Source organism: Strix uralensis, chromosome 5 (assembly GCF_047716275.1).
Source record: "Strix uralensis isolate ZFMK-TIS-50842 chromosome 5, bStrUra1, whole genome shotgun sequence".
NCBI classification, from domain to species: domain Eukaryota; kingdom Metazoa; phylum Chordata; class Aves; order Strigiformes; family Strigidae; genus Strix; species Strix uralensis.
The window spans coordinates 24650706-24677718 of NC_133976.1; the positions used below are offsets into that span (position 1 = coordinate 24650706).

At 38.4% G+C, this 27013-nt stretch overlaps 1 protein-coding gene across 15 annotated transcripts in view; it reads left to right on the forward strand.

The window, feature by feature from the left end:
* The window catches only part of POT1 (protection of telomeres 1), an 86579-nt gene extending 59992 nt beyond the window's left edge, over positions 1 to 26587 (forward strand). For all 15 annotated transcript variants that reach the window (XM_074870108.1, XM_074870107.1, XM_074870117.1 and 12 more), the window contains 10 exons: positions 157 to 317; positions 7242 to 7330; positions 8451 to 8495; positions 8942 to 9098; positions 12577 to 12782; positions 15560 to 15695; positions 18465 to 18559; positions 20153 to 20244; positions 23560 to 23665; positions 24656 to 26587. In XM_074870108.1, coding sequence (XP_074726209.1) covers positions 157 to 317; positions 7242 to 7330; positions 8451 to 8495; positions 8942 to 9098; positions 12577 to 12782; positions 15560 to 15695; positions 18465 to 18559; positions 20153 to 20244; positions 23560 to 23665; positions 24656 to 24768 — 1200 coding nt within the window. In that variant the 3' untranslated portion in view covers positions 24769 to 26587. The remainder of the gene's footprint in view (positions 1 to 156; positions 318 to 7241; positions 7331 to 8450; positions 8496 to 8941; positions 9099 to 12576; positions 12783 to 15559; positions 15696 to 18464; positions 18560 to 20152; positions 20245 to 23559; positions 23666 to 24655) is intronic.
* The last annotated feature ends 426 nt before the right edge of the window (positions 26588 to 27013 follow it).

Sequence of the window (27013 nt, forward strand, 5' to 3'; positions counted from 1 at the left end):
GCTCTAGTTAACTCTGCTTTGGGCACAGGGGTTGCCCCAGGTCCCTGGCAGCTTGAGCTGTTCTGTGATGCAGTGAAAATAGGGAATAAACTTTGAGGCCTAGAATTTTCCAAGTAAATAGCTAACTTTGTTATCAATTTATTCTTTTTCTTCAAGATTGGAAGTTTTCTGAGAATTTACAGTATTCATACGAAACAAGCAAGTGCAGTTGATGAAGATGTCTCACACATAGAATTTCATCTTCATGGTGGCACCTGTTACGGTCGAGGAATAGGAGTCTTACCAGAAAGTAACCCAGATGTTAAGGAACTAAAAGCGTAAGTTCTATATGTTAGGTTAATGTAACAACTGTATAGTTTAGAATTGTAAATATATGTAAGAACCATAAACTCTGGAACAGAATATGTCTTTACCACCACTAAGATGAACACTAAGTATTTGGGGGGATAGATAAATAAAGGATAATTTAAAATTTAAAATACATTAGGGATTAAGATTTCTATTTTATAGTGCTGTAATAATAAAGCCTGACCACATTAAAATAATTATTCTATTTTATACTGGCATATAATCTTTTAAAGATAAAATCCATGGTTAAGCAAATATATTAAGCACATTTTAAGCATGTGCATATATGTTACATAGAAATGGTGAGGCTTAAAGATGTTCGAAATGAAGCATATAAATGCTTTACTGAACTGTGTTATATACATAAGGAATCATAAAATCATTTAAGTTGGAAAGGACTTTAAGATCATCAAGTCCAACCATTAACCTAACACTTCCAAGTTCCACTAAACCATGTCCCTAAGCACCACATCCACATGTCTTAAATACTCCACCACTGCCCTGGGCAGCCCATTCCAACGCCTAACAACCTGTTCCGTAAAGAAATGCTTCCTAATATCCAATCTAAACCACCCCTGGTGCAACTTGAGCCCATTTCCTCTTGTCCTGTTGCTTTTTACTCGGGAGAAGAGACCTCACTACCCTTGTAGAGAGTCGTAAGGTCTCCCCTCAGCCGCCTCTTCTCCAGACTAAACAGCCCCAGTTCCCTCAGCCGCTCCTCATAAGACATGTGCTCCAGACCCTTCACCAGCTTCTCTGGACATGTGCCAGTACCTCAATGTGTTTCTTGTAGCAAGGGACCCAAAACTGAACACGGTAATTGAGGTGTGGCCTCACCAGTGCCGAGTACAGGGGGCCAATCAGTTCCCTGGTCCTTCTGATACAAGCCAGGATGCTATTGGACTTCTTGGCCACCTGGGCACGCTGCCAGCTCATATTCAGTTGGCTGTCAACCAACACCCCCTGTTTTCCAGCCACTCTTCCCCAAGCCTGTAGCATTGTGTGGGGTTGTTTTGACCCAAGTGCAGGACCTGGCACTGAGCCTTGAACCTCATAGAGTTGGCCTCAGTCCATTGATCCAGCCTGCCCGGATCCCTCTGTGGAGCCTTCCACAAGCAGATCAACACTCCTACCCAACGTAGTGTCATCTGCAAACTTACTGAGGGTGCACTTGATCCCCTCATCCAGGTCATTGATAAAGATATAACAGCCAGTGCAATTAAGAAAAGGCAATGGGTCATAGTAGTAGGCAACTCTCTTCAGAGAGGTATGGAGGCACCCCTTTGCCAACCTGATGCACTCTCTAAAGAGGTGTGCTGCTTACTGGAGGCTCGTATCAGTGATGTCATCAAGAGACTACCAAGCCTCATACAGTCCACTGACTATTATCCACTGCTGTTGTTTCATGTGGGCAGCAATGATACAGCCAGGAGCAGCCTGAGGAGTATCAAGGATTACAGAGCCCTGGGAGTAGTAGTAAGGGACTCTGGAGTGCAGGTAGTTTTCTCATCAGTCCTCCTGGTCAAAGAGCTTGAAAGGGTCAGTCAAATCTGGCAGATCAACAAATGGTTACGGGACTGGTGCCACAGCCACGGGTTCAGATACTTACACTATGGGACTGGCTTTGAGAGACCTGGTCTGCTGGGGGCTGATGCAGTTCATCTGTCAGAGAAGGGGAAGAGCATCTTCGGTCATAGGCTTGCCAAGCTGGTGAAGAGGGCTTTAAACTAAAGTTTCATATCTGAGAAGTCGTGGCAGTCTAGTGAAGTTCCCACTGACTGAAAAAGGGGAAATATAACCCCATTTTTAAAGAGGGGAAAAAAGGAAGACCCATGGAACTACAGGCCGGTCAGTCTCACCTCTGTGCCTGGCAGGATCATGGAGCGGATCCACCTGGAAATTATGCTATGGCACATGGAAAATGAGAAGGTGATTGGTGACAGCCAACATGGCTTCACTAAGGGCAAATTGTGCCTGACAAATTGGTGGCCTTTAACGATGGGATTATAGTGCTTGATAAGGGAAGAGCAAGTGACATCATCTAGCTGGACTTGTGCAAAGCATTTGACACTGTCCCACTTAACATCCTTGTCTCTAAATTGGAGATACATGGATTTGATGGATGGACTGCTCAGTGTATAAGGAATTGGCTGGATGGTCTCACTCAGAGAGCTGCGGTCAACAGCTCGATGTCCAAGTGGAGGGCAGTGACAAGTGGTGTTCCTCAGAGGTTGGTGTTGGGACCAGTGCTGTTTAACATCTTTGTTGGCAACAGGGCAGTGGGATTGAGTGCACCCTCAGCAAGTTCGCTGCCGACACCAAGCTGTGTGGTGCGGTCAACACACTAGAGGGAAGGCATCCCATCCAGAGGGACCTGGACAGGCTTTAGAGATGGGCCTGTGCAAACCTCATGAAGTTCAACAATGCCAGGTGCAAGGTCCTTGTCTCGTCCCACGTGGTGGGGTTATGAGGTGAGTGAATCTTTTGAATTGCCCGAGAGCCTGCATGATGGTGGAGGAGCCAGTCTTTGCTCAGCAGAGCCACAGGGCGGGGCGAGTCATGACGATGACTCGAAGAAACAATTGGGCTGGTGACTTTATTAACTGACCACTTTAGTGAATGAATGGAGACAATTTGGCAACAATCAACTTATAACAGTCCAGAGAACGATTAAAGGCACTTTGGTGATGAGACTGTTTTCTTAATAACCCATCAGCGATCAACCGATTGCAATTTATACAAAATTTATATATATGAATATATGTAAGAAAGAGAGAGAGTAGAAAGAGGAAAGAGAAAAGAGAGGAGGAAGGGATAGGAAAAGGGGAATCACCACCCTTGGATCCCACGCTGTCACAGAGTAGCCAGCATTGTCCATAGGTGGTGGGTCAACAAAGACACAAGTGGGGTGTTGGCTTTATCTAGTCTTTCTTACGCATGTGCAGTAGGTTGTTCCAGAAGGTTCTCAGTTTCTCTGACTTGTACCTGCACAGTTTAGGCAAGTTCTGTCTCTGGGCAACCACAGAAGGGAGGGGGAAAGAAACAGCCCACTGCCCTACCTCTGCAGAGCTCGCTCTGCTTCTCCCCCACAGGGTGTCCCACTCGAGTTGTTTGAGACATCCTCTTTATGAACAGTTTTTTGTTTACAAACAGTTTGTGACAGTCCTGCACATGGGTCGAGGCAATCCCAAGCACAAATACAGGCTGGGTGATGAGTGGATTGAGAGCAGCTCTGACGAGGAGGACTTGGGAGTGTCATGGATGAAAAACTATGAGCCAGCAGTGTGTGCTTGCAGCCCAGAAAGCCAACCATATCCTGGGCTGCATCCAGAGAAGTGTGGCCAGCAGGTCGAGGGAGGTGATTCTGCCCCTGTACTCTGCTCTCATGAGACCCTACTTGGAGTATTGTGTCCAGCTCTGGGGCACCCAACATAAGAAGGACTTTGACCTGCTCGAGTGGATCCCGATGAGGGCTGTGAAGATGATCAGGGGGCTGGAGCACCTCCCTTATGAGAACAGTCTGAGACTTGGGGTTGTTCAGCCTAGAGAAGAGAAGGCTCCAGGGAGACCTTATAGCAGTCTTTCAGTACTTAAAGGGGGCCTGCAGGAAAGGTGGGGAGAGACTCTATCAGGGGGTGTAGTGATAGGACTAGGGGTAATGGTTTTAAACAGACAAAGGGCAGATTTAGATTAGATATAAGGAAGAAATTCTTTACTGTGAGGATGGTGAGACACTGGAACAGGTTGCCCAGAGAGGTTGTAGATGTCCCCTCCCTGGAAGTGTTCAAGGCCAGGTTGGATGGGGCTTTGCGCAACCTGGTCTAGTGGAAGGTGTTGGATCTAGATGATCTTTAAGATCCCTTCCAACCCAAACCATTCTGTGATGATTCTATGATATGAAGCAGAACTGTCCCCAATACTGAGCCCTTAGGAGCACCATTTGTGACTGGCAGCCAACTGGATTTTACTCCATTCACTACCACTCTTTGGGCCCGGCCATCCAGCCAGTTTTTTACTCAGCGAAGCATATGCCCGTCCAAGCCATGAGGAGCCAGTTTCTCCAGGAGAATGCTGTGGGAAATGGTGATAAAGGCTTTACTGATATCTGGGTAGACAACATCCACAGCCTTTGCCTCATCCACTAAGCGGGTCACCTTGTCATAGAAGGAGATCAGGTTTGTCAAACAGGACCTGCCTGATCACCTGGTTGTCCTGTACTTGTGTCATGCACTCAAGATAATCTGCTCCATCACCTTCCCTGGCACTGAGGTCAGACTGACAGGCCTGTAGTTTTCTGGATCCTCCTGCTGGCCCTTTCTGTAGGTGAACGTCACATTTGCTAACCATCAGTCAACTGGGACCTCCCCAGTTAGCCAGGACTGCTGATAAATGATTGAATTTATTTGATTGAAATGATTGAAATGATTTGCCTCAGTCTTTAATAACAAGACTAGTTGTATTGAGGGAATCCAGCCTCCTCAGCCAGAGGACAGAAACTGGGAGAACGACCCCCCTGCAATCCAGGAGACAGTCAGTGACCTACTGCATCACATAGACATACACAAGTCTATGGGACTGGATGGGATACACCCGAGGGTGCTGAAGGAGCTACCTGGGGTGCTCGCCAAGCCACTTTCCATCATTTACCAGCAGTCCTGGCTGACCAGGGAGGTCCCGACAGATTGGAAACTGGCCAATGTGACGCCCTATTACAGGCCTGTCAGCTTGAGGTCGGTGCCCGGGAAGCTGATGGAGCAGCTCATCCAGAGTACCATCACACAACACATGCGGGACAACCAGATGATCAGGCCCAGTCAGCATGGGTTTATGAAAGGCAGGTCCTGCTTGACAAACCTGATCTCCTTCTACGACAGGGCAACCTGCTTATTGGATGAGGGAAAGGCTGTGGATGTTTTCTACCTTGACTTTAATAAGGCCTTTGACACCATTTCCCACAGCATTCTCCTGGCGAAACTGGCTGCTCATGGCTTGGATGGGCACACGCTTTGCTGGGTAAAAAACTGGCTGGATGGCCAGGCCCAAAGAGTTGTGGTGAATGGAGTTAAATCCAGTTGGCGGCCGGTCACGAGTGGTGTCCCCCATGGCTTGGTTTTTGGGCCACTCCTGTTTAACATCTTTATTGATGATCTAGACGAGGGGATCGAGTGCACCCTCAGTAAGTTTGCAGATGACACCAAGTTGGGTGGGAGTGTTGATCTGCTTGAGGGTAGGGAGGCTCTGCAGAGAGATCTGGACAGGCTGGAGCGATGGGCTAAGGCCAAATGTAGGAGTTTCAATAAGGCCAAATGCCAGGTGCTGCACTTGGGTCACAACAACCCCCAGCAGCGCTACAGGCTTGGGGAGGAGTGGCTGCCAGTCAGAGAGGGACCTGGAGGTGTTGACTGACAGCTGGCTGAACATGAGCCAGCAGTGTGCCCAGGTGGTCAAGAAGGCCAATGGCATCCTGGCTTGTATCAGAAATAACGTGGCCAGCCGGGACAGGGAAGTGATCTTACCCCTGTACTCGGCACTAGTGAGGCTGCACCTCGATTACTGTTTTTAGTTTTGGGCCCCTCACTACAAAAAGGACATTGAATTACTCGAGCGTGTCCAGAGAAGGGCAACAAAGCTGGTGAAGGGTCTGGAGCACATGTCGTACGAGGAGCGGCTGAGGGAACTGGGGTTGTTTAGTCTGGAGAAGAGGAGGCTGAGGGGAGACCTCATTGCCCTCTGCAACTACCTGAAAGGAGGTTGCAGAGAGCTGGGGATGAGTCTCTTTAACCGAGTAATGAGCGATAAGACAAGAGGTCATGGACTCAAGTTGCGCCAGGGAAGGTTTAGACTGGATATTAGGAAGTATTTCTTTACAGAACGGGTTGTTAGGTGTTGGAATGGGCTGCCCAGGGCAGTGGTGGAGTCCCCATCCCTGGAGGTGTTTAAGAGTCGGGTTGACATAGCGCTGAGGGATATGGTGTAGTTTGGAACTGTCAATGTTAGGTTAACGGTTGGACTAGATGATCTTCAAGGTCCTTTCCAACCTAGATGATTCTGTGATTCTGTGAAAGTGCATCATCAAATGGCTTGATGAGCACTTCTTCCAGCTCCCTCAGTACCCTTGGGTGGATCCATCTGGCCCCGTAGACTTGTGTATGTCTTAAGTGGTGTAGCAGGTCGCTAACTGTTTTTCCTTGGATTATGAGGTCTTCATTCTGCTCCCCATTCCTGTCATCCAGCTCGAGGGCCTGGTATCCTGAGAACAACTGGTCTTACTATTAAAGACTGAGGCAAAGAAGGCATTAAGTAGCTTAGCCTTTTCCTCATCCTATGTCACTGTGTTTCCCCCCACATCCAATAAAGGGTAAAGATTCTCCTTAGCCCTCCTTTTATTGCTAATGTATTTATAGAAACATTTTTGTAGTCTTTTACAACAGTAGTCAAATTAAGTTCTAGTTGGACTTTGGCCCTTCTAATTTTCTCCCTGCATAACCCCACAACATCCTTGTAGCCCTTCTGAGTGGTCTGCCCCTTCTTCCAAAGGTAATAAACTATCTTTTTACCCTAGTAAAGGCTAAGTAACCAAAGTCTACATTTCTTTATCAAGAATTCTGTTTCCAGTGGTTCAGGTTTCTTTTGGCACTCTATTGTGTTTAAAGTTCCAAAAGTGATTTTGAAAGAAGTATCTCATCTCCATCATTAATACAGGATCCAGCAACTTCTGACTCAATTGTTTTATGTCTCTGCTGGAAAATTTATGTCTGAACATTATACCTATGTATTGAGAAACCCTAGGTTTCATGTAAGTGTATGTGTAGTCCCATATATATGTGTGCATGTGTATGTATGTATATGAAAGACTTCTCTAGGTTATAAAATATATAGTAATTTTTTTTTAGATTCTTAGAATCTGTGGAGCTGGCAGACAGTCAGAATATGGAAAGCATGTCTTCAGTGGAATTAGACGGCACTTTTAACAATGTTACAGGTAAGAGCAATTGAAAGCTCATTTGCTCTTTCTTCCAACATATATGGTCAAGATAAGGTCACTGTTACTGCTTCTCAAAGTGTATAATGTTACTTTCACATACAAAGCGTTAGAGAATTCTTTTGGATTTATTAGACTGGAAATTGACGTTACACTACACTTCTGTCTCACAGCAGAAGCCTTTCATATACATGGAAATATACTTTCATAGAAGGTAGTGAATAATTTACGTGAATAATTTACAGATGGTGTTCTTAATCATACTATATTAGATCATAAAGCAGAACGATGTAACTCCTTGTCTCTAAAGGGGGATTCCTCAGAGACAGGCACTGATAACTCTACTGAACAGATGTTTGCTGAGGAGCCTTTCTAAAGCCGTTGGATGGAAAGTTGTATCCATGGCAGAGTTGCAAGGTGAAGCACCATGGAAAAGTATGTTACAGACAGTTCTACAGATTCCGTATTATTCTTTGAATGGTATTTTTAGCCCAGAATAAAAATAACTAAAAGTGAATTAAACCCTAAAGCCAGTTGGACATAGTTTGCTTATGACTTTTAAAATCCTATGTTACTTAGCCATTATTAAGATACTGTGACAGGGTATTTCTAAAAGGGTGCAAAAGTCAAGAATAAATAAATACTTCATATCTAGACCATAATAGGGCAAATTCAGAAAGAATTTTGCACATACTTATTTCACTGTGTATGTGTAGTAGAGGTTGTTTAGAGGAGGAACCAGGAAGTCCATATTTGTTTTAGAATAATGTATTTATGCTCTTGTCCAGGATTACAGGGGGATGAATACAGTTTATGTCAGCAGTATCATTCACAGTATGCATTTGAAAAGTGTTCACTGTGATGAGCATTGCTCTTTAAAGTATACACTAATTTCTCCTCAAATATATTAACTCTTAATATCTAATGTTCATCTCCTGCTTACTTTGCCTTTAACCTTTTGCTATATTATTTTCATACATTATTAGGATTTTCATTTTCCTTTGTTCAGCTTTTGGTTTTGTATGTGTATCTACATGCCTATCTATCTGTTTTTGTGTGTCCACATGATAAAGATGAAAACAAGGGAGGAAAATAATTAGGACATTCTTCTTGATTTTAGATCTTGAATCACACTTACAGAGATGTCAGCAGTTACCTGTTACAGGTAGGAAACATTTTGACCTAAAGGTGAATTTCATTTTTACTAAAGAACAAAAATAGTTTTGAGACATCAGCTCAAAGGTTGAAATAATATCTTTAACTTATTATAGGAAGAGCTATTCTAAGAGTATAAGTTTATGAATGTTACGTTGGTTTTATTCTGGTTTTAAAGGAATAGAGCATATTTATATAATCTACTTTCATTTGGTTTTTTCTACATGTTGAATGTCTGTACCCTGAAGTACACCATGCTCTCACAACCTGTTGTGATTTATCTCGAAGACTGCGGTAACACGTTTTATTGATAAAACAGGCTGCAACTGGGAAGGGGAGAAAAGCTGGGAATGAAGGGAAGATGCATACCTGCAATGGCCATTTCCCATATATCTAAATATTATGGTGTTTAATAGGTATGCATGGCGCTTTTTTAAATGTGTTTTTATTTTGCAGTATTAACAGATCATCAGGATTTGAATAATACAGAACTGAAAACCATTCTGAACAGCACGGCTCCTCAACAGTATCGCATTAGAGCAAAGCTGAGAACTTATAAACCCCAGAAGCTTTATCAGTCTATTAAACTTCACTGTTCCAAATGCAAATCTTTGTAAGTGTTTCACACAATAAAAGTAATTAGGAATTTTTCTATATGTTTTGGGATGCCTAGATTTTTAGTGTATTTTCATCTGTTTTGTGTAAAATAAGCTGAATGTAAATGTATTTCATTGTGAGTAAAGATCTGAAACTCACTGGTAATAGGTAGGAAAATTTTAAATCATCAGATGAGTTCCATTTACAGAATCCTTTGAGTGCTTTCAAAACAATTTTTCTTTATTTTCAAATTTAGCAGTGCTGTTTTTCCCATACCAAAGTTATATTTAAGTACCTGTTACTGTATTGCGGTTTTAAAATAGGATATACAAAAAGGTATGATAGTCTCCAAGTGAATGAATATCTTTGACTAAAGTGTATCTTCCAGAGAAGGCATCTTTTCTGGATCCAGAAATGTCAGGTAAACACCATTCACCTTAGTATTTTTGTCTTTTTTCTGAGTCAGTTCACTGACAGTTTTATCATTGTTATTTCCCCTTTAATGCTATTTGTCATTGTATTAAATAATACTCAATCAAATAATCGTACACCATTTCTGGTGTACATTCACCTAAGAATGAAAGAAAGTTTGTTTGAAATGGCCTGCTTTTGATTAAGCCACCGAGTGACAGGCATTACAGTGCTATTCGTGACCATCTGAATCCTGTATCACTTTTTTTTTGCCTGACATAGACTAGCATCAGTCCCAAGCAAACAGCTTTATTGTTACTGGTGTAAACTATTGCTTTCTTTAACTGATGGCACATCAGCATTCTCCTAGTCTTTTGAAATTTTTTGCACAATCAAGATTTATTAGATAGAAACAATGCCCCTACTATCCTTTTCTTACAGCTTTTGGATACAAAGTAGCACACTCGCAGCTCTAACAATATTGGCCCTTATCAGATGTTGTTACAAATTTTCTTGGTCACTAATGTAAGAGGAAGTGCTTCATCATCTTCACAACATACAAGTATATGGTCTTTATTGCCAAGTAAAAAAGGAGATAATTATCAACTATCTCTTTTGTCACTTTTTTGGATATATTTTCCAACTCTGTCTAGTAATAAGCAGATACAATTGATAGAATTTTGTTCATGCCTTCAGAACTTTATCCTTATCTCACAGTTTTCCATGACTACTATAGCCCTGTCTTGTTAAGGTCTTCATTTCTGTTCATCTGAGTTTTGTCCTGTTTCACATATTGCAGTCTTCTCTTTGCCACAGAATTAGGGCAGACTTTTAACCAGATAGATTTGTGAGGCTTTAGTTAGCATATTTACTACTACTACTACTACTACCACCATCCTGCTGCAATGATGGGATTATTTGCAGTGCTTTCCCAGAAGTTTAGCTTCCCTGTTCTCAGCTGTGTGCATCAGGTGGAAGGAATCAGTGAAGTATAGTGGAGCTGTACTGCAGCTTGGATTGGATGAGTTAGGAGGCCAAGGAAGGAAACATGATTTAGGGGCATCGTTCTCTCCTACATGTTCTGCTGTGGCCAAATTTGTTGTTTCATGTTTTGGCGTATGCTAAAAAGCCTGACTGAACAAAGTTCAATGCAAGTTTGATCCTTTAACATTTTATGCAGTAAGATGCATATAACGCTTGGGGTGTAAAATCCTTGAGATGTATTTTTGGTTTCTAGACTTTGTCTGGAAACTTCCCTGTAAATAGCAAAATATTTGTATACATGGACATAGTTTTATTCATGTATCCACACTACAGAAGTTTCATTCCTCGTGTGTTGCTTTGTTCAAAAACAATTCATTCCATTCCTGCCTCTGCGGAAAATCTATAGGCAGGCTGTAGGGGCAGGAAGATTTTAATGGATATATATGGAAATAGGTCCTGTTATGTTAGGTCCATTGCTTTTGCATTTAAAATAGTAATCCAGGAACACAGGTGGAAAGAGTTCATGTGAACAGTACTGTTTTCATGAAATGAAAGTTCAGGTTCAGGAAGACCTCTTGTGTACCAGTTCTACAGTCACAGCAGAAGAATATCAAAGTTTGATTTCATAAGCAGGAATTGTTCTATTCACAGGTGGAAGCAACTGCTCTTGGGTTTGAAAGTGAAACTGTCAGAATAATCTGCAGGAGTTGATGGTATTTTTTCTTTAACTCCACTCTGAACTTAGCACCTACTTTCGTTCAGTGTTTTATGAAATAGCCCAAGATTTTCCTTTTTTTTGTGTCCTTTTTGTCAGGGTTTGTATTCTGCCTGAAGCCAGCAGGTCTGTCTTGCTTAGGAGAAAACATTCTAATGGATTTTTAATTTGTGTGCCAACCACTGGCTTTTTGCCTGTTGTTGGCAGCATTGGTAAAATTTGATGGCCTGCATGACTTCTCTGATGACAACTGGAAATGCAGGAATGGTGCACTCTAGCAGGACAGGAAAGAAACTGTTCGGTGCAGAGTTGCATATTTTCCCTCTACAGTACATATGTGAAGCTATTCTGCTCCTGCCTTTTTTTCTTTTTTTTTCCCCCTCAAAATATGCAAAGTAAAATAGCCTAGAGCATAAAACTTGAAATTATATGACCTTATACATTGTTTTCAGTCTACTGAAGTGGTATGCAGTTGTGTGGCCCTTTTAAGGCCCAACTGAAATCACATAAAGCTGATACATTTGTTTTTCCGTATTTTTATTTACATATGTGTGGATAAAGCCATGTAGTGGTTTAATCCCAGCCAGCAACTGAGCACCACACAGCCACTTATTCACTCCTCCCCTCTCCCCCCCAGTGGGAGGGGGAGGAGAATCGAAAACAAGTAAAACTCGTGGGTTGAGATAAAAACAGTTTAATAATTGGAGTAAAAAATGAAATATAATAATAATTAAAATGAAGATAACAAAAAGAGCGTGAAATAAAACCCAAGACAAGTGATGCACAATGGAATTGCATACCACATGCTTACCAGTGCCTGAGCAGTCATCTGCCCCCCGCGGCCAACTCCCCCCAGTTTATATACTGGGCATGACATCATATGGTATGGAATATTCCTTTGACCAGTTTGGGTCAGCTGTCCTGGCTGTGTCACCTCCCAGCTTCTTGTGCCCCTCCATTCTTCTTGCTGGCAGGGCATCAGAAGCTGAAAAACCTTTGACACAATATAAGCATTACTTAGCAATAACTAAAAACATCAGTGTGTTATCAACATTATTCTCATACTAAATCTGAAAGACCAGCTACTAGGAAGAAAATTAACTCTATTCCAGCTGAAACCAGGACAAGCCACTAGGCTGCCTCTGCTCCTAGGTAAGATTAGATTTCTTAGCATATTTATTAACATGAAAATGAATTATCTTGTCATAATTTGCTATACAACTCTCAATGTTAAAACTGATGAAACAACAAAGTTATTTTTCCTGTATATTCTTTAACTCTTATGACTATTTTAATATTTATTTTGAGTACTGTCGTCCTTGTTGCTAGATTGCCTAAGGCAAAGCTGTTAGCATTTACTTACTCACTTTGGAAATTGTTTTAGGCAAGAAGTTCCAGATGGAGATGGCTTTGACTTTATTTTACAAGGCTCTGCCATTACCGCCCCAAACGCAGAATTACAAAATACATCCTGGTATGATTCCGTAATGTGGACTACACAAGATGAGAAACAAAGGAAAATAGTTATCCATTTTGTAAAGCATGATGAAATGCTTCAACAGCCTGAAGATACTTTGCTTATGATAGAAGGTAAGATAAATTGCAAATACACGACTTCTTGTGGCACGTTGTCCACTCTATCTACAAATTTAAGATGTGTTGAAGTTGTATTCGGTGTAAGTGGGGATGATCATAAAGGCATCTTCAACAAAAAGAACTTAGCTGGAACTTTAAGTTACTATTTTGTAAACAGGAAAAAGTAATCTGTGAAGCTCTTGTAAGATGCTTTTGTCTATTTTAAAACTTTGCCGATAAGTTTATTGTTGATTCTGAATATTCTGAATGTATTTTTTTCTACCTGTGCTTACTGATTCTTTCTGATTTGAAAACTTGCTGAGTCTTCTAAAAAAGCCTATTTTTAGTGTTGATGTGGAAAAGTTTTGGAAGGCTTCTAATAATACAAGCCTACAGTTAACTATGTCAGCCTCTGGATGTCAGTGTTGTTTCGGATTAATAGAGCTTCTTGCAGCGTGAGTTTTTTTGGTTGGTTTTTTATCAGATTTCATTAGGGAAGAGAATCAGCCACTGAACTTTAAACAAAGCAATTTAGCAAGAATACTAATAAGGAATGTTTTGAATGGAATAAAAGTAATAAACTATTGCATCTAGTACCATTCTGAGTTTAAAACAAAGTCTTCAGTTGTGCTCAGGTAGTGGTGTGAATAATCAAATGTAAGTCAGGTGGTCCTTTGTGTAAGGGTCAATGGCAAAACTCCTTCTGTTTTCTGCTTTGTTTTATATTCAGCTAGTTCTGATAGCTGCTTTATTTCTGACATGTTCCAAACTGGGGTTTCTTGTGGGGTTTTTTGCAATCTAACCTTATTGTGGAAACAAAATGAGAAAGAATCTGTTTCTACTCTATTTTCCTAAAATAACTGAACAATATAACTTGGTAAATCTTTTTTCAGCTATTAAAGTGCCACCAGCTAAGTATGTGTGTGTATGGATACATGTGCTTCATGTTGGAGCACAAGGAAAAGGCGTAATCAGTGTTTTAGCACTTTTCTCCCAGAACACTGATTGTGAACCTTGCCAAAGCTACATGCTATTTTAATTTTTATCTTTAAGTTTTTGGAGGTGGAGATTTTGAAGTTTCCCTAGAAATCTTACCAGCACTTTTACAGATACAGGCCTCAAAGGCAAAACACATTATGACATTTATTAGACAGAGGTGGTCTAGATTCTACCCATTTGTTGAACACAAGCAATTTGCTCTTCTACAACATAGTATTCTTCCACATAATCATTATGCTGCAGTAAGGACTTCTTTTTGAGAGTTTGGCATCTGTTGGGCTGGAATTTAGGAAATAGTTGGATAATATACAGAATTTTACGTGACCCTCCAGAGGGAGTAAGGGGAATGCATGACCATTGCTACAGATCAGTTGACCTGACGAGTGGTATGTTACAGTTCACGAGTAGATTAATGCTCCTTGCATATCTTCATTATTTGTACATGAAATCAGTGTGATTCATATCATTGTCAAGCCATGGTAATTCTCTGTGTTTTACACCAGTCTCTTAGAAGCCAGAATATATTTGTTCAGTGTAACTTAGTATTACAGCAAAGTTGAAATTCTGAAGACCTTTTAGCAATGTGAATTAAAACTACCCTGAACTTTGTGTGTTAATCCCTTGAATGAGTACAGCTTTATCTGTGTCATTGTACTTGGAGGACCTTTGTTTTCTAACCTTTTGGGAAGCCATTTCAAATATCTGTGCCTCTGCTTTATTTATTTTTTTCACCAGAAGTTAAGTTCATTGAGGAGGTTTCATGCTGTGTATTTTTTCATCACCAGTAATAATGCAATTTTATTGATTTTCTTTTCTTCTCTAGTTACTTCTGCAATACAAGTAACAAATACGTGCAATAAATATTTAGTACAATCCAGTGTCATAATTGCTTGTCATAAAGTCTTTGAAACATCTTAGTTTCTTTGAAACATCTTAGTTATAGTTAGTGGTAAACAACACAGTTGTAGAATATATTTGTTTTAAAATAGTTTGCTCACTTTTTTTATTGTTGTTCACGAGCTGATTAAATCATATATTTTTACTGAACTGTTGTCAAATAACTGTTCTCTCTGTGCTAAGTTAATGCATTTACCACATTTCCACTGAATTGGTGAAATGTCAGAAGGATTCTGTAATCAGTTCTGTAGTACATACTACAGAGACTGAAGGCAGGTAATTCCATGATTTATAATAAATTTGAAAGAACTTTTTCCTGTCACTGGAATTGGAAAATCTCAGGGTTCCAGCAGTAATGTACTAAATTTCTGCTGTGTTCCTAGAATGGACACAACTTTAGTAACTCTGAAATTAGCATGAAGTTTGGTGGTTCTGCATTTCCCACCTCATGTCAATTATGACATGGTTGAATAACTACTTTTTCATAAACTACTGGTTAAAAATTAATACATTTTTGCCACTTGAAAGCTGAAAAAAGTTACTTTGGAGCAATTGCAAAATATCAGTTTATTCTTTTTTTTCCCCAAGAAAATTACTAGTTAAATCATAGGAGAAATGTGGAAATGATGCTAACTAAATACAACTTCATGGTTACAGTGATGGCTGTGAGGAAGATATTAAGGCATCTGCTCTGATAAATGTCCATTTTTGATTCTTTATTGAGTCTGTTGTTCAGTAAGAGTGAGAAGGTTGTGGACCATTTTTTCAGTTTTCAATAGTGAGTCTCAATTTTTCTTGAGGGTCTTGAAATCAACATCTAATCAGCTAAGAAATGCAAGTTGTTCAATTTATTCTTGATTACAGTTTAAAAAACCATGGTTTTCTTTTTTTAATAGGTGGAACACTAAAAGAAGTTTGGAAGCTTACAAAAATATTTAAATGTGTTATTCCTGTGAGATCCACAGAAGATGATCTTGAATTATTAGACCTTTCAGCTCCTTTTCTTTTACAAGGGAATATAAAATATTATGGGTAGGTTAAAACTATTTGTTGATATTTTAGTAGTTGGAGTAATAGATATCATTTTCTTCAGTAAATCAAACTGCAGTGCTCAAGGGATAACTTACCCAAAGATTTTTTGATGCAAAATACATAACATGATCAGCAATACTGAGATCAGGGATGAAATGCCTTACTATTCATATCTCATATCAAAGGACTTAACTGCAGCTGGGCTTTATCTTGCTCTATATAATCTTATGCCCTTAAATACACACCACCCCAGGTTCAGTCTTGCTTGTGGTATGTGGGTAGGGCAGTATACTACAGAGGCAGAAATACATGTATGAGTCTCTTTAGGCTGCAAAATGCCTATATCTTCCTCTTTTATTCCAGCTCTTCCATTTTCTGGCCAGAAAAGTATCCTTTTCTGGTCTTACTCCTTAGACTAAAGTCAAAACAGTTTAAAACTGTATGCTGGGGTTTTTTTGTACACAGATAATATTTAAATAGAGACCCACAGAATAATTTCAGGGTGTCAATCCATGTTCCGTTCTTTCATTCCTAGTGTTGGGAAAGCTTGGGTTTTGGAAGAATTAAGGGATTTTGGACAGCCTTTCCTCACCATTTGCCATTTATTGAGATCTACAACACTGCAAAGTGCCTTACCTATTTGTGGATAACAGTCACTGTAGAGACAACTTCAATGGGTTTCTGAATTCCACAGTTCCAGGGCTGTGGAATACGGTAGATGCATCTAGGTCTGGTATCTGTGCTATGCCATGCAGCACCATGTTCCTGCTCAATGAGAGCTAGCAGCAGTACATTCTCCCAGTACTGCACAGCAGCATGCAGTTGCTGAGCTCAGAAAAAAACAGCCCATGAAAGATACTGAGTCCACTCTCTCAGCAGTCCTAATAAGTTCAAGCAAAGCGCTGTGTTGCACTACTTCAGTCCTGTAGGCAGTAAAGAAAATTTCTGTGCAGAAATATTGCATGTTTCACATGAACCGTAAAATTTCCCATAAGGGCCTGATAAAATTAATACAGATAATTATCTCTCTTTGTCATATATTGTTTTGACCTTTTCAAGTATGGCTGTCCACAGCTTTTTTAAATAAAGGCAATATATGGGTGTTCCTACTGGGACTGGATCTTCACCAGCACAAAGTATTTCCCCTTACACTTTCATAATTCATATATTTCCCCAGCTACACACAACTCACCTTCAGACCTCATTCTCTGTTTAAATGGCTGTATTGTAAAAGCCAGTGCTCTACAAGATATTCGTAATTGTTTATAGGATATTTAGGAAGGAACCTCACAAGGATGTTGACATTTCAGAGCTTTCTTCCATGTGCTTATTTTTATCAATAGCATAGACTTAGCAAAGTCTAAAAAAGATTCTGTGTAGTAGAATGAAAAGCAAAGTTATTTTTTCTGTAGGAATGAGCTTGAATACCTGTATAAATATTTATATATGTGTGTGTATGCATGTATATTCATATATATATAAGTAAACACTTGCACACTTGCATATAAAAAACAAAATTCACAGCTAAGTTTCTTTATTGCAGTTTGGGTGTTTTATTTAAAGGAAAATAACTTAATTGAGCTTGCCTTTATATCACTTGAGCAGAACTGGTGCTATTGATTTTTATGACACATTTTGCATGTAATTCTAAAAGATAATAAATGTCTATTTTAAGTTCTAACTGTAATGTACTAGCACAGAAACTCAATTTGGAAAAAATAGTTCTGTAATTTTATTCCTTGAGGCAAATGAGAACAACTTTGAAAACAATTTTTCAATATTTTCATCTACTTGCAGCATTTGCTTACTGCCACGTGTAAAATCTATAATTAGTAGTATATTTACTGGTGTAAATACACCAGTAATAAAAGAGATTGTTTTAATAACTCATAGTTAATATTTTTTAATATAGGTAAAACCAAATTTTTGCTCTAACCCTATTGTGTTTTTAGTGTGTGCTGCAAGTTTGGATTCAATCCTGCTTTTTACAAAGTGAGGTGTTGTTTGTATTGCTAAACGACTAATTAGTGACATATGTCACTGCTAAACATATATTCACATGAATATAGGATTAGCAGTGTAGTGATCTTAGAGTCGTAGAATGGTTTGGGCTGGAAGGGACCTTAAACATCATCTAGTTCCAGCCCCCCCCACCGTGGGCAAGGACACCTTCCACCAGATCAGGTTGCTCAAAGCCCTGTCCAACCTGGCCTTGAACACTGCCAGGGAGGGGACATCCACAGCTTCTCTGGGCAACCTGTTCCAGTGTCTCCCCACTCTCACAGTAAAGAATTTTTTCCTTCTGTTCAATCTAAATTGACCATGTGTCAGTTTAAAACCATTGCCCCTTGTCCTGTCACTATGGGCCTTGATAAAAAGTCTCTTTCCATATTTCTTATAAAACCCACTCTATATATTGAAGGGCTGCAATTGTGTCTCCCCAGAGCTTTCTGTTCCCCAGGCTGAACGATTAATCCCATGCCTTGATGTACAGTTTTCCTCCTTTCTATTCTGTTCACTGAGGTGGTCTTTTCTGGACCAAAATGACTTCTTTCTTCTCGGGGACAATTCAAAAGCAGCATTAAGGGTTTTAATGTGGTCTAAAGTTTGTATGTCTGGTAAAATAGTAATTTTAAACAACAGTAGAAATACTTTTGCACTCCCACTGGGTAAAGAAAGCAGAATTTTTTTTTTCTTTTCTGTGCAGAAAGCTTCTGGTATAAATAAATCAGTGTTTGGTTAGTCTCAGTATCTTGTTTTAAATGCTAGGTGCAAGCAGTGTTCAACTCCAAAGCCTATCAAGAGTCTAAGTTCCATTGCAGCAGAACAACGACCATCATGGGAACCAACTGAAATAGCTCAAGGTCAGCTGACATGATATTGTCCTGAAACACTCTCATGCCTTGATTCTGAAGTGCTTATATGAAATAGTTTGGTGTCTAGGTTGCAGTTTTGTACTGAAAGCATGTAATTTATGGTTATGCTTGAGTATGAAGCTCTAAAATTTATTCACCTTTTACCAGCTGAAACAATGTATTTACTTTTGAAACCATTACAGTATGAATGAAAGGATTTTATGCTGAATAGTTTCTTCTACCATAGGTGTCACTAATAACACCTATCATAGTACAGATGTGATGAATTTTTGATTGCAGATGACATTTTTAAACTGTGTAGATGCTTGCAGTCCTAGAAATTAGTCTTGCTTTTCCTTTTGAAGATAGCATTTTCCTGACCTGAACTAAAGAGTCTTACTTAATGACTAGTACAAGTTAGACTTTTATATTCTGTAAGCCTTATCAATGCTAAGCATATTCCAGAGAGTCTGCAAGAAATAATATTCAAATGAAAGAAATTATACCATAACATATATGTGTTCCATGCTTTGTGTGTTCCTTGTGTTACTTTATGTAGTCAACACGTGCGAATGCTGTAGGTAAAATGAAGCTTAAAACATCACAGCCCATTAAGGAAGAAGAATATTTTCATGTTTATCAGTTTGTGTTCTAACATATTAAGTTGGAATATCTAGCAGTATCTAAGCTTAGTAAAGACTTTATAGAAAAAAAAACTATTTGAGAAATGCAGTGGTTCCCTTAAATAAATTATGTCATAATTGTATTCTATTAAATAACTGTAAAGTAATATATAACCATCAGTGTTACAGCACCTGCAACTGACATTTAATTCTCAAAATTAAAATAATACTCATTAAATGTTTTCTGACGTTTAAACTCTTTTATGTATATTATTCTTTTATCATCTCTATTTTCAGACTAAATGATAACCTGCAAGTTTATCAGATCGGTTGAATTTAAAATGATTAGCCAATTTAAGTAGATGTACCCAGAAAAGACTGATGCAGAATTGCAGTAACTTTGTATGTTTAAGATATTTTATGTTTGCGGGATAGCATACTGCTGCCAGTGAGAGAATGACTGTAGTCATTTACTGATGCTGGAATATTTTCAGAACTGCCAGCAAAGTTTTTCTGAATAAGATTGCCTGGTAGCTTTTACTACATCATATGAGACTTTTTTTCTTCAGAAGATAGGTTTTCAGGTGGAATGCTATATTATTATCACTGAATTAAGAGCAAGTCTCCTTTAATCCTCCATGGATTAAAGAACAGGAGTAGGAGGATCCTACCAAGGTAGGATCCAAGCTCTAAGCAAATATTACCATTTCTTTTACTAGGATGAGAGTAAGTACTTTAAAATCTTTCTTCATTTTTATAGAATCATTTATTAAAGTGTTTCTAGGCAAATTGCAATGCGCTCACAAAATATGAACCATGTTTTGCTGTTCAGATCATCTATTTTTTGGCCTGTCAATTTATACTTTTAATGACAGTATTCAAAGTCAGTTACTATTAAAGGAAGGTTATTGTGAGCTTGAGTTGTTATGGTTTGTCTTGCCTATTCACTCTAAGAAACAGATCAATTTTTTTTCTTCAGTTCTAGGTATTGAGCTGCTACAGTATGTTTTTATTATGAAGTTTACACTGATTGATGGAACAGGAGCACTAAATGCGTACCTTTTTGATTATGTAAGTAAATCTAGGTAAAGGTAGACTCTATAGATTATGTGGGTTTGGATTTTATTTGTTTTTAAAATAGCAAAAGTTTGTACAGAAATATTCATTCTATGTTACCTGCAGTGTTTTGCAGGGACAGTTGCAAGTGCTGTAATGTTATTAATACTGTCCATCGGTGAAGATGCACAGAATGTAATTTTTCAATAAAATGTCAGACTGTAGAATATTAAAGCATAAAGACAAAACTGAAGCTTGTAGATAGATTATTTGGTATTTCCATAGACTTTTATACATTTCCATGGCTGAATTTCTCTTTTATTGGCAATGTTAAACTGTGCAGCCTGAATACTGTGTGAATGGTGGGGGTGTTTCAGGATTTATGCAGGTAACTTCTGGATTAGTTCAAAATCTCATTACCTCTTTTTTTAACTCTCAGTAGAATCTATCCTTTGAGTAATTCTTGATCTTTTTTGTTTCATATGACCATGAGGTAGAAGAAGCCTTCCTTCCTCTGAACCTAGGCAGGACTCAGCTATAGCTATACAGATACTTGTCTTTGATTTCAGAACCAGTTTATTCAACTACTTTGCTAACCTTAGAATTAACCTATCTTCAGTTTTCTCTGAAGCAATTTAAGACCATTCCTGCTACCCAAGACACTGAAGAATGGATGGTTTTCCTGTCTCCACACACTGTATAATGATTCTACCTTCTGAAGGCTAAAAAAACACCATTCATTCTATCTTCTTCTATATAAGAGGCTTTTTCTTCCATATCAGAGTTCTTTGAAAACTGACATCCTCACTGTTGTTCCTCTGAATTCTTCCCAGGCGATCCACATGTTCCCTGAAGTGCTAAAACCAGTATCCTACAATCAGGCATTGCCAGATAATGCTTCTATATGTATAAACTAGTATGGTGATCACTTAAATCTCTTGCTTACTGATTCACTCATCTCTGAGGGGAACCTCGGCTTCAACAAATTATTCCTCATTCTTTGTTTGAGCAGTTGATTTAGCTTGCTTAAAAGCAATACATGTATCTGATAGTAAGTGTTGGAGGGATTAGTTTTTTTGTCCTACTAGCTCTCAGGTTGTCAAAAATTAATTCTAATTCTTCGCTCCTGTTTACTTGCAGTTCCCCCATCCTGGCTTTGTCTGTAAACATAGTGGTATTCCATAAAGCATGTCACTAATGAAAATTCTCAGAATCACCAGGCTTAGGACAATCCCCTGCAGATTTGGACATCTCTCATTTTGACAGTAAACTTCAGATTACTCTTCAGTATTTTTTTATTTCTTTCCTTTTTACTCTTAATTCATAAGCTTTATTTTTAGGTTAGCAGTTCGATGCACAAAGATGACTTGAGTAAGAATTTTTTGTGATGCTGAAGGTGGAGGATTTCTGACTGACAAGAGCTGGTCATTGCTTCCTACGTCTCCAATTTAGGGCTGAAAATAAATTGTATACATCTAGTATCCTCCTTAGTGAATTTACTCCTTTAAATGTATTTATGTGTGCAGTAGAAATATCTGTTGCTATGTATTTTGTGGGTTTTTTCCTTTTGTTTTACATTTTGGGGGTTTTGCTTTTGCTTGTTTTGTTTTGTACACATGCATACATACATACATTTTAGTTACTACCGTAAATTTTGAGATGGTATGTCAATCGTTTTGAGAAGGGAAAATAATTAAAAAGTGAGAAGAACTTGGTAAAGAAGAGAATTATAATCTAAAATAGATAAGTATTGCATTGTACCTTTTGTCCTTCTATAACTGCATTTGTGTGTTTTCTTATCCCAGCAGTTCGTAGGTGGGAATATCAGGATCTCACAATACATGTTTGGAGTAATCTATCTACCCAAGTGCAAAATAGTTGCTGTAGTGACACTTCAGAGTTACAACTTTGTCCAAAATGAGACAGAGAAACAATTTAGTGGGATTTTTTTTTTTTCCCCACAGCAGTGCTATTTAATGTAGATATATCTGCATATTTTCCACCATTGTACTAAATGACTTTGAATGGGACTTTGAAGGGAATACTCTTCCTTGTTAAATTTTAAGACTGTAAGTAAAAATAATACTGGAAAAAATGTGTTTTCTTAAAATACACAGTGTGTTAGCAGCAAAGGACATCAAAGACTGCAATCCCCATTTTAGCTAGTCATCTTTTCCTTCTACTGTCCTTTTTCCTTTTTTATATTGAGGAACTAAACTGCAAAAGGAAGGTGGGGAAAAAATTTTAAACAATTTCTTGATGCAGAATTCCAAAAGTCTCTACTTCATGGTAACTCAGATTCTTATCAGATACTGCTCAGTACTGCACCTTAGCTGCAGGAAGAAAACCCACAACTTCTTAAGTGCCAGCTACTAGCATTCCTGTTGGTGGTACTTCAAAGACAAGACAATATCTTCCAAGCCTGAAATCAGGTCCTTCAGCACCACATGAGAAGCAACTAGGCTACTCTGAAATCCAGCTTTACACTAGCTTCCAGTCACGCTTCCATAGGAATGCTCTCAGTGTAGTTACCTGTGTCAGTTTTGCTGCTGGATTATCCTCTAACTGATCCATTAAACGTGTCATGCAAAAATTATACAAAGGCAGAGTATTCTAATTTGTATCTTTTAACAAAAAGGAGAAATTGCCATCAGAAACTTTAGCTCACTTTGAAAAGGTGTAAGATGATGAGCCTTTAGAGATACAAAATCAGGTAACAAACTTGGAAAGAATGAAATGGAAGTTTTGTCAGTCATGTTTACTGTATATGGTTTAAAAATACATAGAAAAGGTTTATTTAACATTTTAGTATTCCATTCTTATTTTTCTGAATGGAGGAGTAAAATAATCTCACAGTATAAGCCTTTCTCCATAGTTTCTAAAACTATCAAAAAATGAAACTCAAACTAAGGGAGTTCCACTTGTCTGAAGCCAGGTTGCAGTGCCCCCTTGTTTTCAAGTGACTTTGCTCTCAAAATGTTCTGCTTACTGCAGTGAGGGACTGCTGAGGAGGATTGACCATTCTCTCTGGCCGTAACATTGTCTGATTATGGAGGTTTGTGAGGAATACCTGCCAGTTGTGTATACAGACCTACATGTGTGTTTTCTGGGTGGCTGTTGTCCCAATACTGAAATACAGACTCTTATTTTTTTCAGACAGTTTGGGTTTTTTCTGTATCTGAACAGTTTTAGAAACAATGTTGTTCTCCAGTTGTGTTTCCTATGGCTAATTTTAACTTCCGTAAATGATAAACGAACATGCAGTCAGGGTTCTGGCTAATGATTTCTTATCCCTTTTCTAACACCTCATACTTTTCTGTTCTCTTCCAGGAAAAGTTTTTCCAAATCCCTGCCTCTGAAATCTTAAGTAATAATTTTCTTCAGCAAAAGATGCAAATGACCATGAATACACTCTGTCCTCCAGGAAGAAAATTAGGTCAGCTTGCTATTATTTTAAAAGGGGGATGAGAAGGGAAAGGGTCTTTCAGTCTGCTGTTGCATATGCAAAGTCTTAGAATTCAGTTTATGCATGGGCAAAACTCAGGAATGCAGGAGTCTGTAAGGAGAGTTCCAATTAATTTGTTTTGATACATTTATTTAATAGAACTCCCTTTTGAGAAAGAAAAGTAATGGTTCAGTAAATTCTCATGTAGCATGCAGTGATGTGTGAATACAGTCCTAACATGTCATTTGTATTCATGTGGAAGTTAACCACAACACCCTCGTACTGAATGTCACAGCACATTAAGGCAAACTGAAAGGGAATTCAGCGTATGGCACGTGCTTTGGGTGAGATTCTACTTTTGGATGCACATGCTGATTTAGAGCATCCCTTGCTAGAGGAAGCATCCATGGAAATTGAGCAAAAACTTAATCCAAATCCAGTCACAGAGGTTTCTGTGCAGTATTTCTGTTGTGGCAGAAAGTAACTCTGCCTAAACTACACGTCTAAGGTAGCTATATGTCTCAGCCACATCTCCGACCTCCGGAGCATGCTCTAAGTACATGGCTGTCAGTGACCACCACAACCACACTGGAGTTTTTACCATACTTAAAAAAAGTGGCCCTATTGTAAAGGGTGTAAAGGATGTTCCCTTTGAGACCAGTGAAATTGTGTCATTGAGACACATGGAGATGAGTTTTTATTATTGGAAAGTCCTTGTATGTGCTATAGTGTGGTACAACTACTGTTACCAAGTTTGGGGGGAATGTTGGGGCAAGGAGGCTGAGAGTTGGAAGATTGTCATTGAACACCATTTCAGATGGTGCAGGAAATTTTAAGATACAAATTGGAATTTCAAAATTTTTCTTCCTATTAATTGTTGTATACATTTATATATCCTCATTAAGATCCTGCTCAAGTTATACTTCTCTCCTATAAAAGTTAGAAATTAATATTAAACAATAATTCGGGTTTTGTTTTCAGATGACTTGCCATGGCTGGAATGCTTCATCAAGTCTTATAATGTCAGAGATGGGATGAAACATCAAGTTTATTACCAAATTTTTGACACTACAGTTGCTGAAGATGTTGTATAGTGATGTGTTGCTAACAGGAAGTAATTCAGTAAGAATCCAGTTTTGAGGGTTTTTGGGATCAGAGACTGTATTTAAAAAAATCTTTGTTCCTTTCTTAGGAATTCAACCTGTATGTATGAAGTTTTAGTTTGTATATTAATATGAATGGGAATTATGCTTTGATGTATTTACTACTTTCCTAGCATATACAGCCTTATGATCTGAGTGCAAGTGCAGATGCTAAGCTTTTCACTGGAGGCTGCTTGGCTCAGGCTGATGGATGCAATCTAGTATCTATCTTTCATTCAGAAAGGCAGTAATGAGGTTACACTAAACTGATTAATTTTATTCAGAAAATATAGTCGGAATGATTATTAATTCTGTATTAAAGTAAATGATGTCTGCAGAGATAGGGAAAAGCAGCTCTTCAGTAAACTTTTTCTCAAACTACTTTTTGCAAGCATATGTTACTGTTCTCAGCCAGTTTGACAGGGAGGTTGTCTGGTTTTAGAGATTCATTTGATTTTGCACCGATGTGTACATTTAGGCAGAACTCTTCCTGTTAATCATACTAAGGTAACTGTTATGTGTACCAGTTACTATAGGTTTTGATGGCATTATGACTGTGAACATGTAATGATTAGCACTAAAATTAAAGTCAAGGCATGAAAGTAAGGTAGTGTAAAATTGTAAAATGAATATTGACATTCACTAGATTGTAATGATTTTTAAGGTGGCCCTACTGGGTACCAAAGTTGTTAGCACACTTACAATCTGGGTCTGTGTTTTCAAAGGCTCTCATGTATCTGGCTAAATTTACTGTCAGGTTACACTGCCCATATCTGCTGTTTCTGTCTTACATAATCAGGTTGTATGACTAAATTTAGAGATACAGAACTGATCTAGTGATACCATGGCTTGAAAATACTGCTGGGCTAGAAAAATTACTCAGTGGTTTTACTTTGCATTCAGAAGTCTGTAGGACAAATTCAGGACATGTTTCTCCAACGATAATTAATGTAGAAATTCCTGTCAAACCAAATGCTTTCCATCAGAGCAAAATTACTTAATATTTACAACAGCTGGTTTTTAAGCAAGTTCAGAAACAAGATGGAATACTTGTACACAGATTACTATTTTGATAGTAGATGACAATTTATTTTTTAATTTTTCAGGGCTGCTTAGTAGATTATACATTTGTCATTTAAAGTTTCATCTAAATATCATCTGACAATTTTCTAGTACTCTAAAAAATTATACCGGGTTTAAATGTCATAAACCAGGAGATTATGTTCTTTATTGATCAGTGTATAGGGAGAACCAATATTAAAAATGGTTAGTGGAAGTTTCCTTTAAAAAGTAGGAAAAAAAATCAACTTTGGAATTGATCAAGCAGTTTACCAAAGAGCAGTACTGGCTTATGAAAGTTTGTCTGAATCTCTGAATAAACACATAAGTGAAAAATAGTTATAACAAGTTATTAAATGGCTATCATAAAACTTTAGACACTGGTCATATCCAAATTATTTCAGAAGTTAGGGGTTAAATTGAAGGCAATATTATTTACTTTTCTTATATATAGTATATGAAAACTCTGGAAGGAAATGGTTTTAGTTTTACATTTTTTCTTAACAACTCTGATAGTGATATTGTACATTTTTTTTCTAAGTAAGTCTTTGTAAAGTAATGGGTAAGAATGTTTTGAACTTCAGTGTAAACTAAATCAATTTCGCCACATCCCTGCTTTGAGGTCCCTGCCAGAAAACCCTGCATATACATCACTTGATTTTTCTACTGTTGAATAGTGTGTTAAAATGTTTAATAAATATTTTTTAAAATATTGAGTGTTTTTTGTATTTGACTTTTAGTTCATAATTCAGAAGACTGTGAGAACTTTGTCATCAGTAGCCTTCATCCAAGAAAATGCTCAAAATGAATGTTTGTATAGTTTGTTGGATTGAAGCATACATGTTTAAATCTCTTTCTAAATATAATTTATAGAAATAATTATTTATGAAAAATTATGTATTTGGCAATACTAGAAATAACTGTGTAGAAAGGAGTTAGTGCACAGACACTGAAAATGTTTGTGTCTCATTGGTAGCCTTTATATGGGACAATGGAAGTCACTGAGATGGGACTTGGACCTTTAATTGCTTAATTACTTACCCTGGTCAATTCTGAGGCCTGTGAATAGCTGACTGATGGATGGAAATCTTGAGATTGCAGTGTCCTGAATCTACAGCACTGACAGACTCCCATTTCT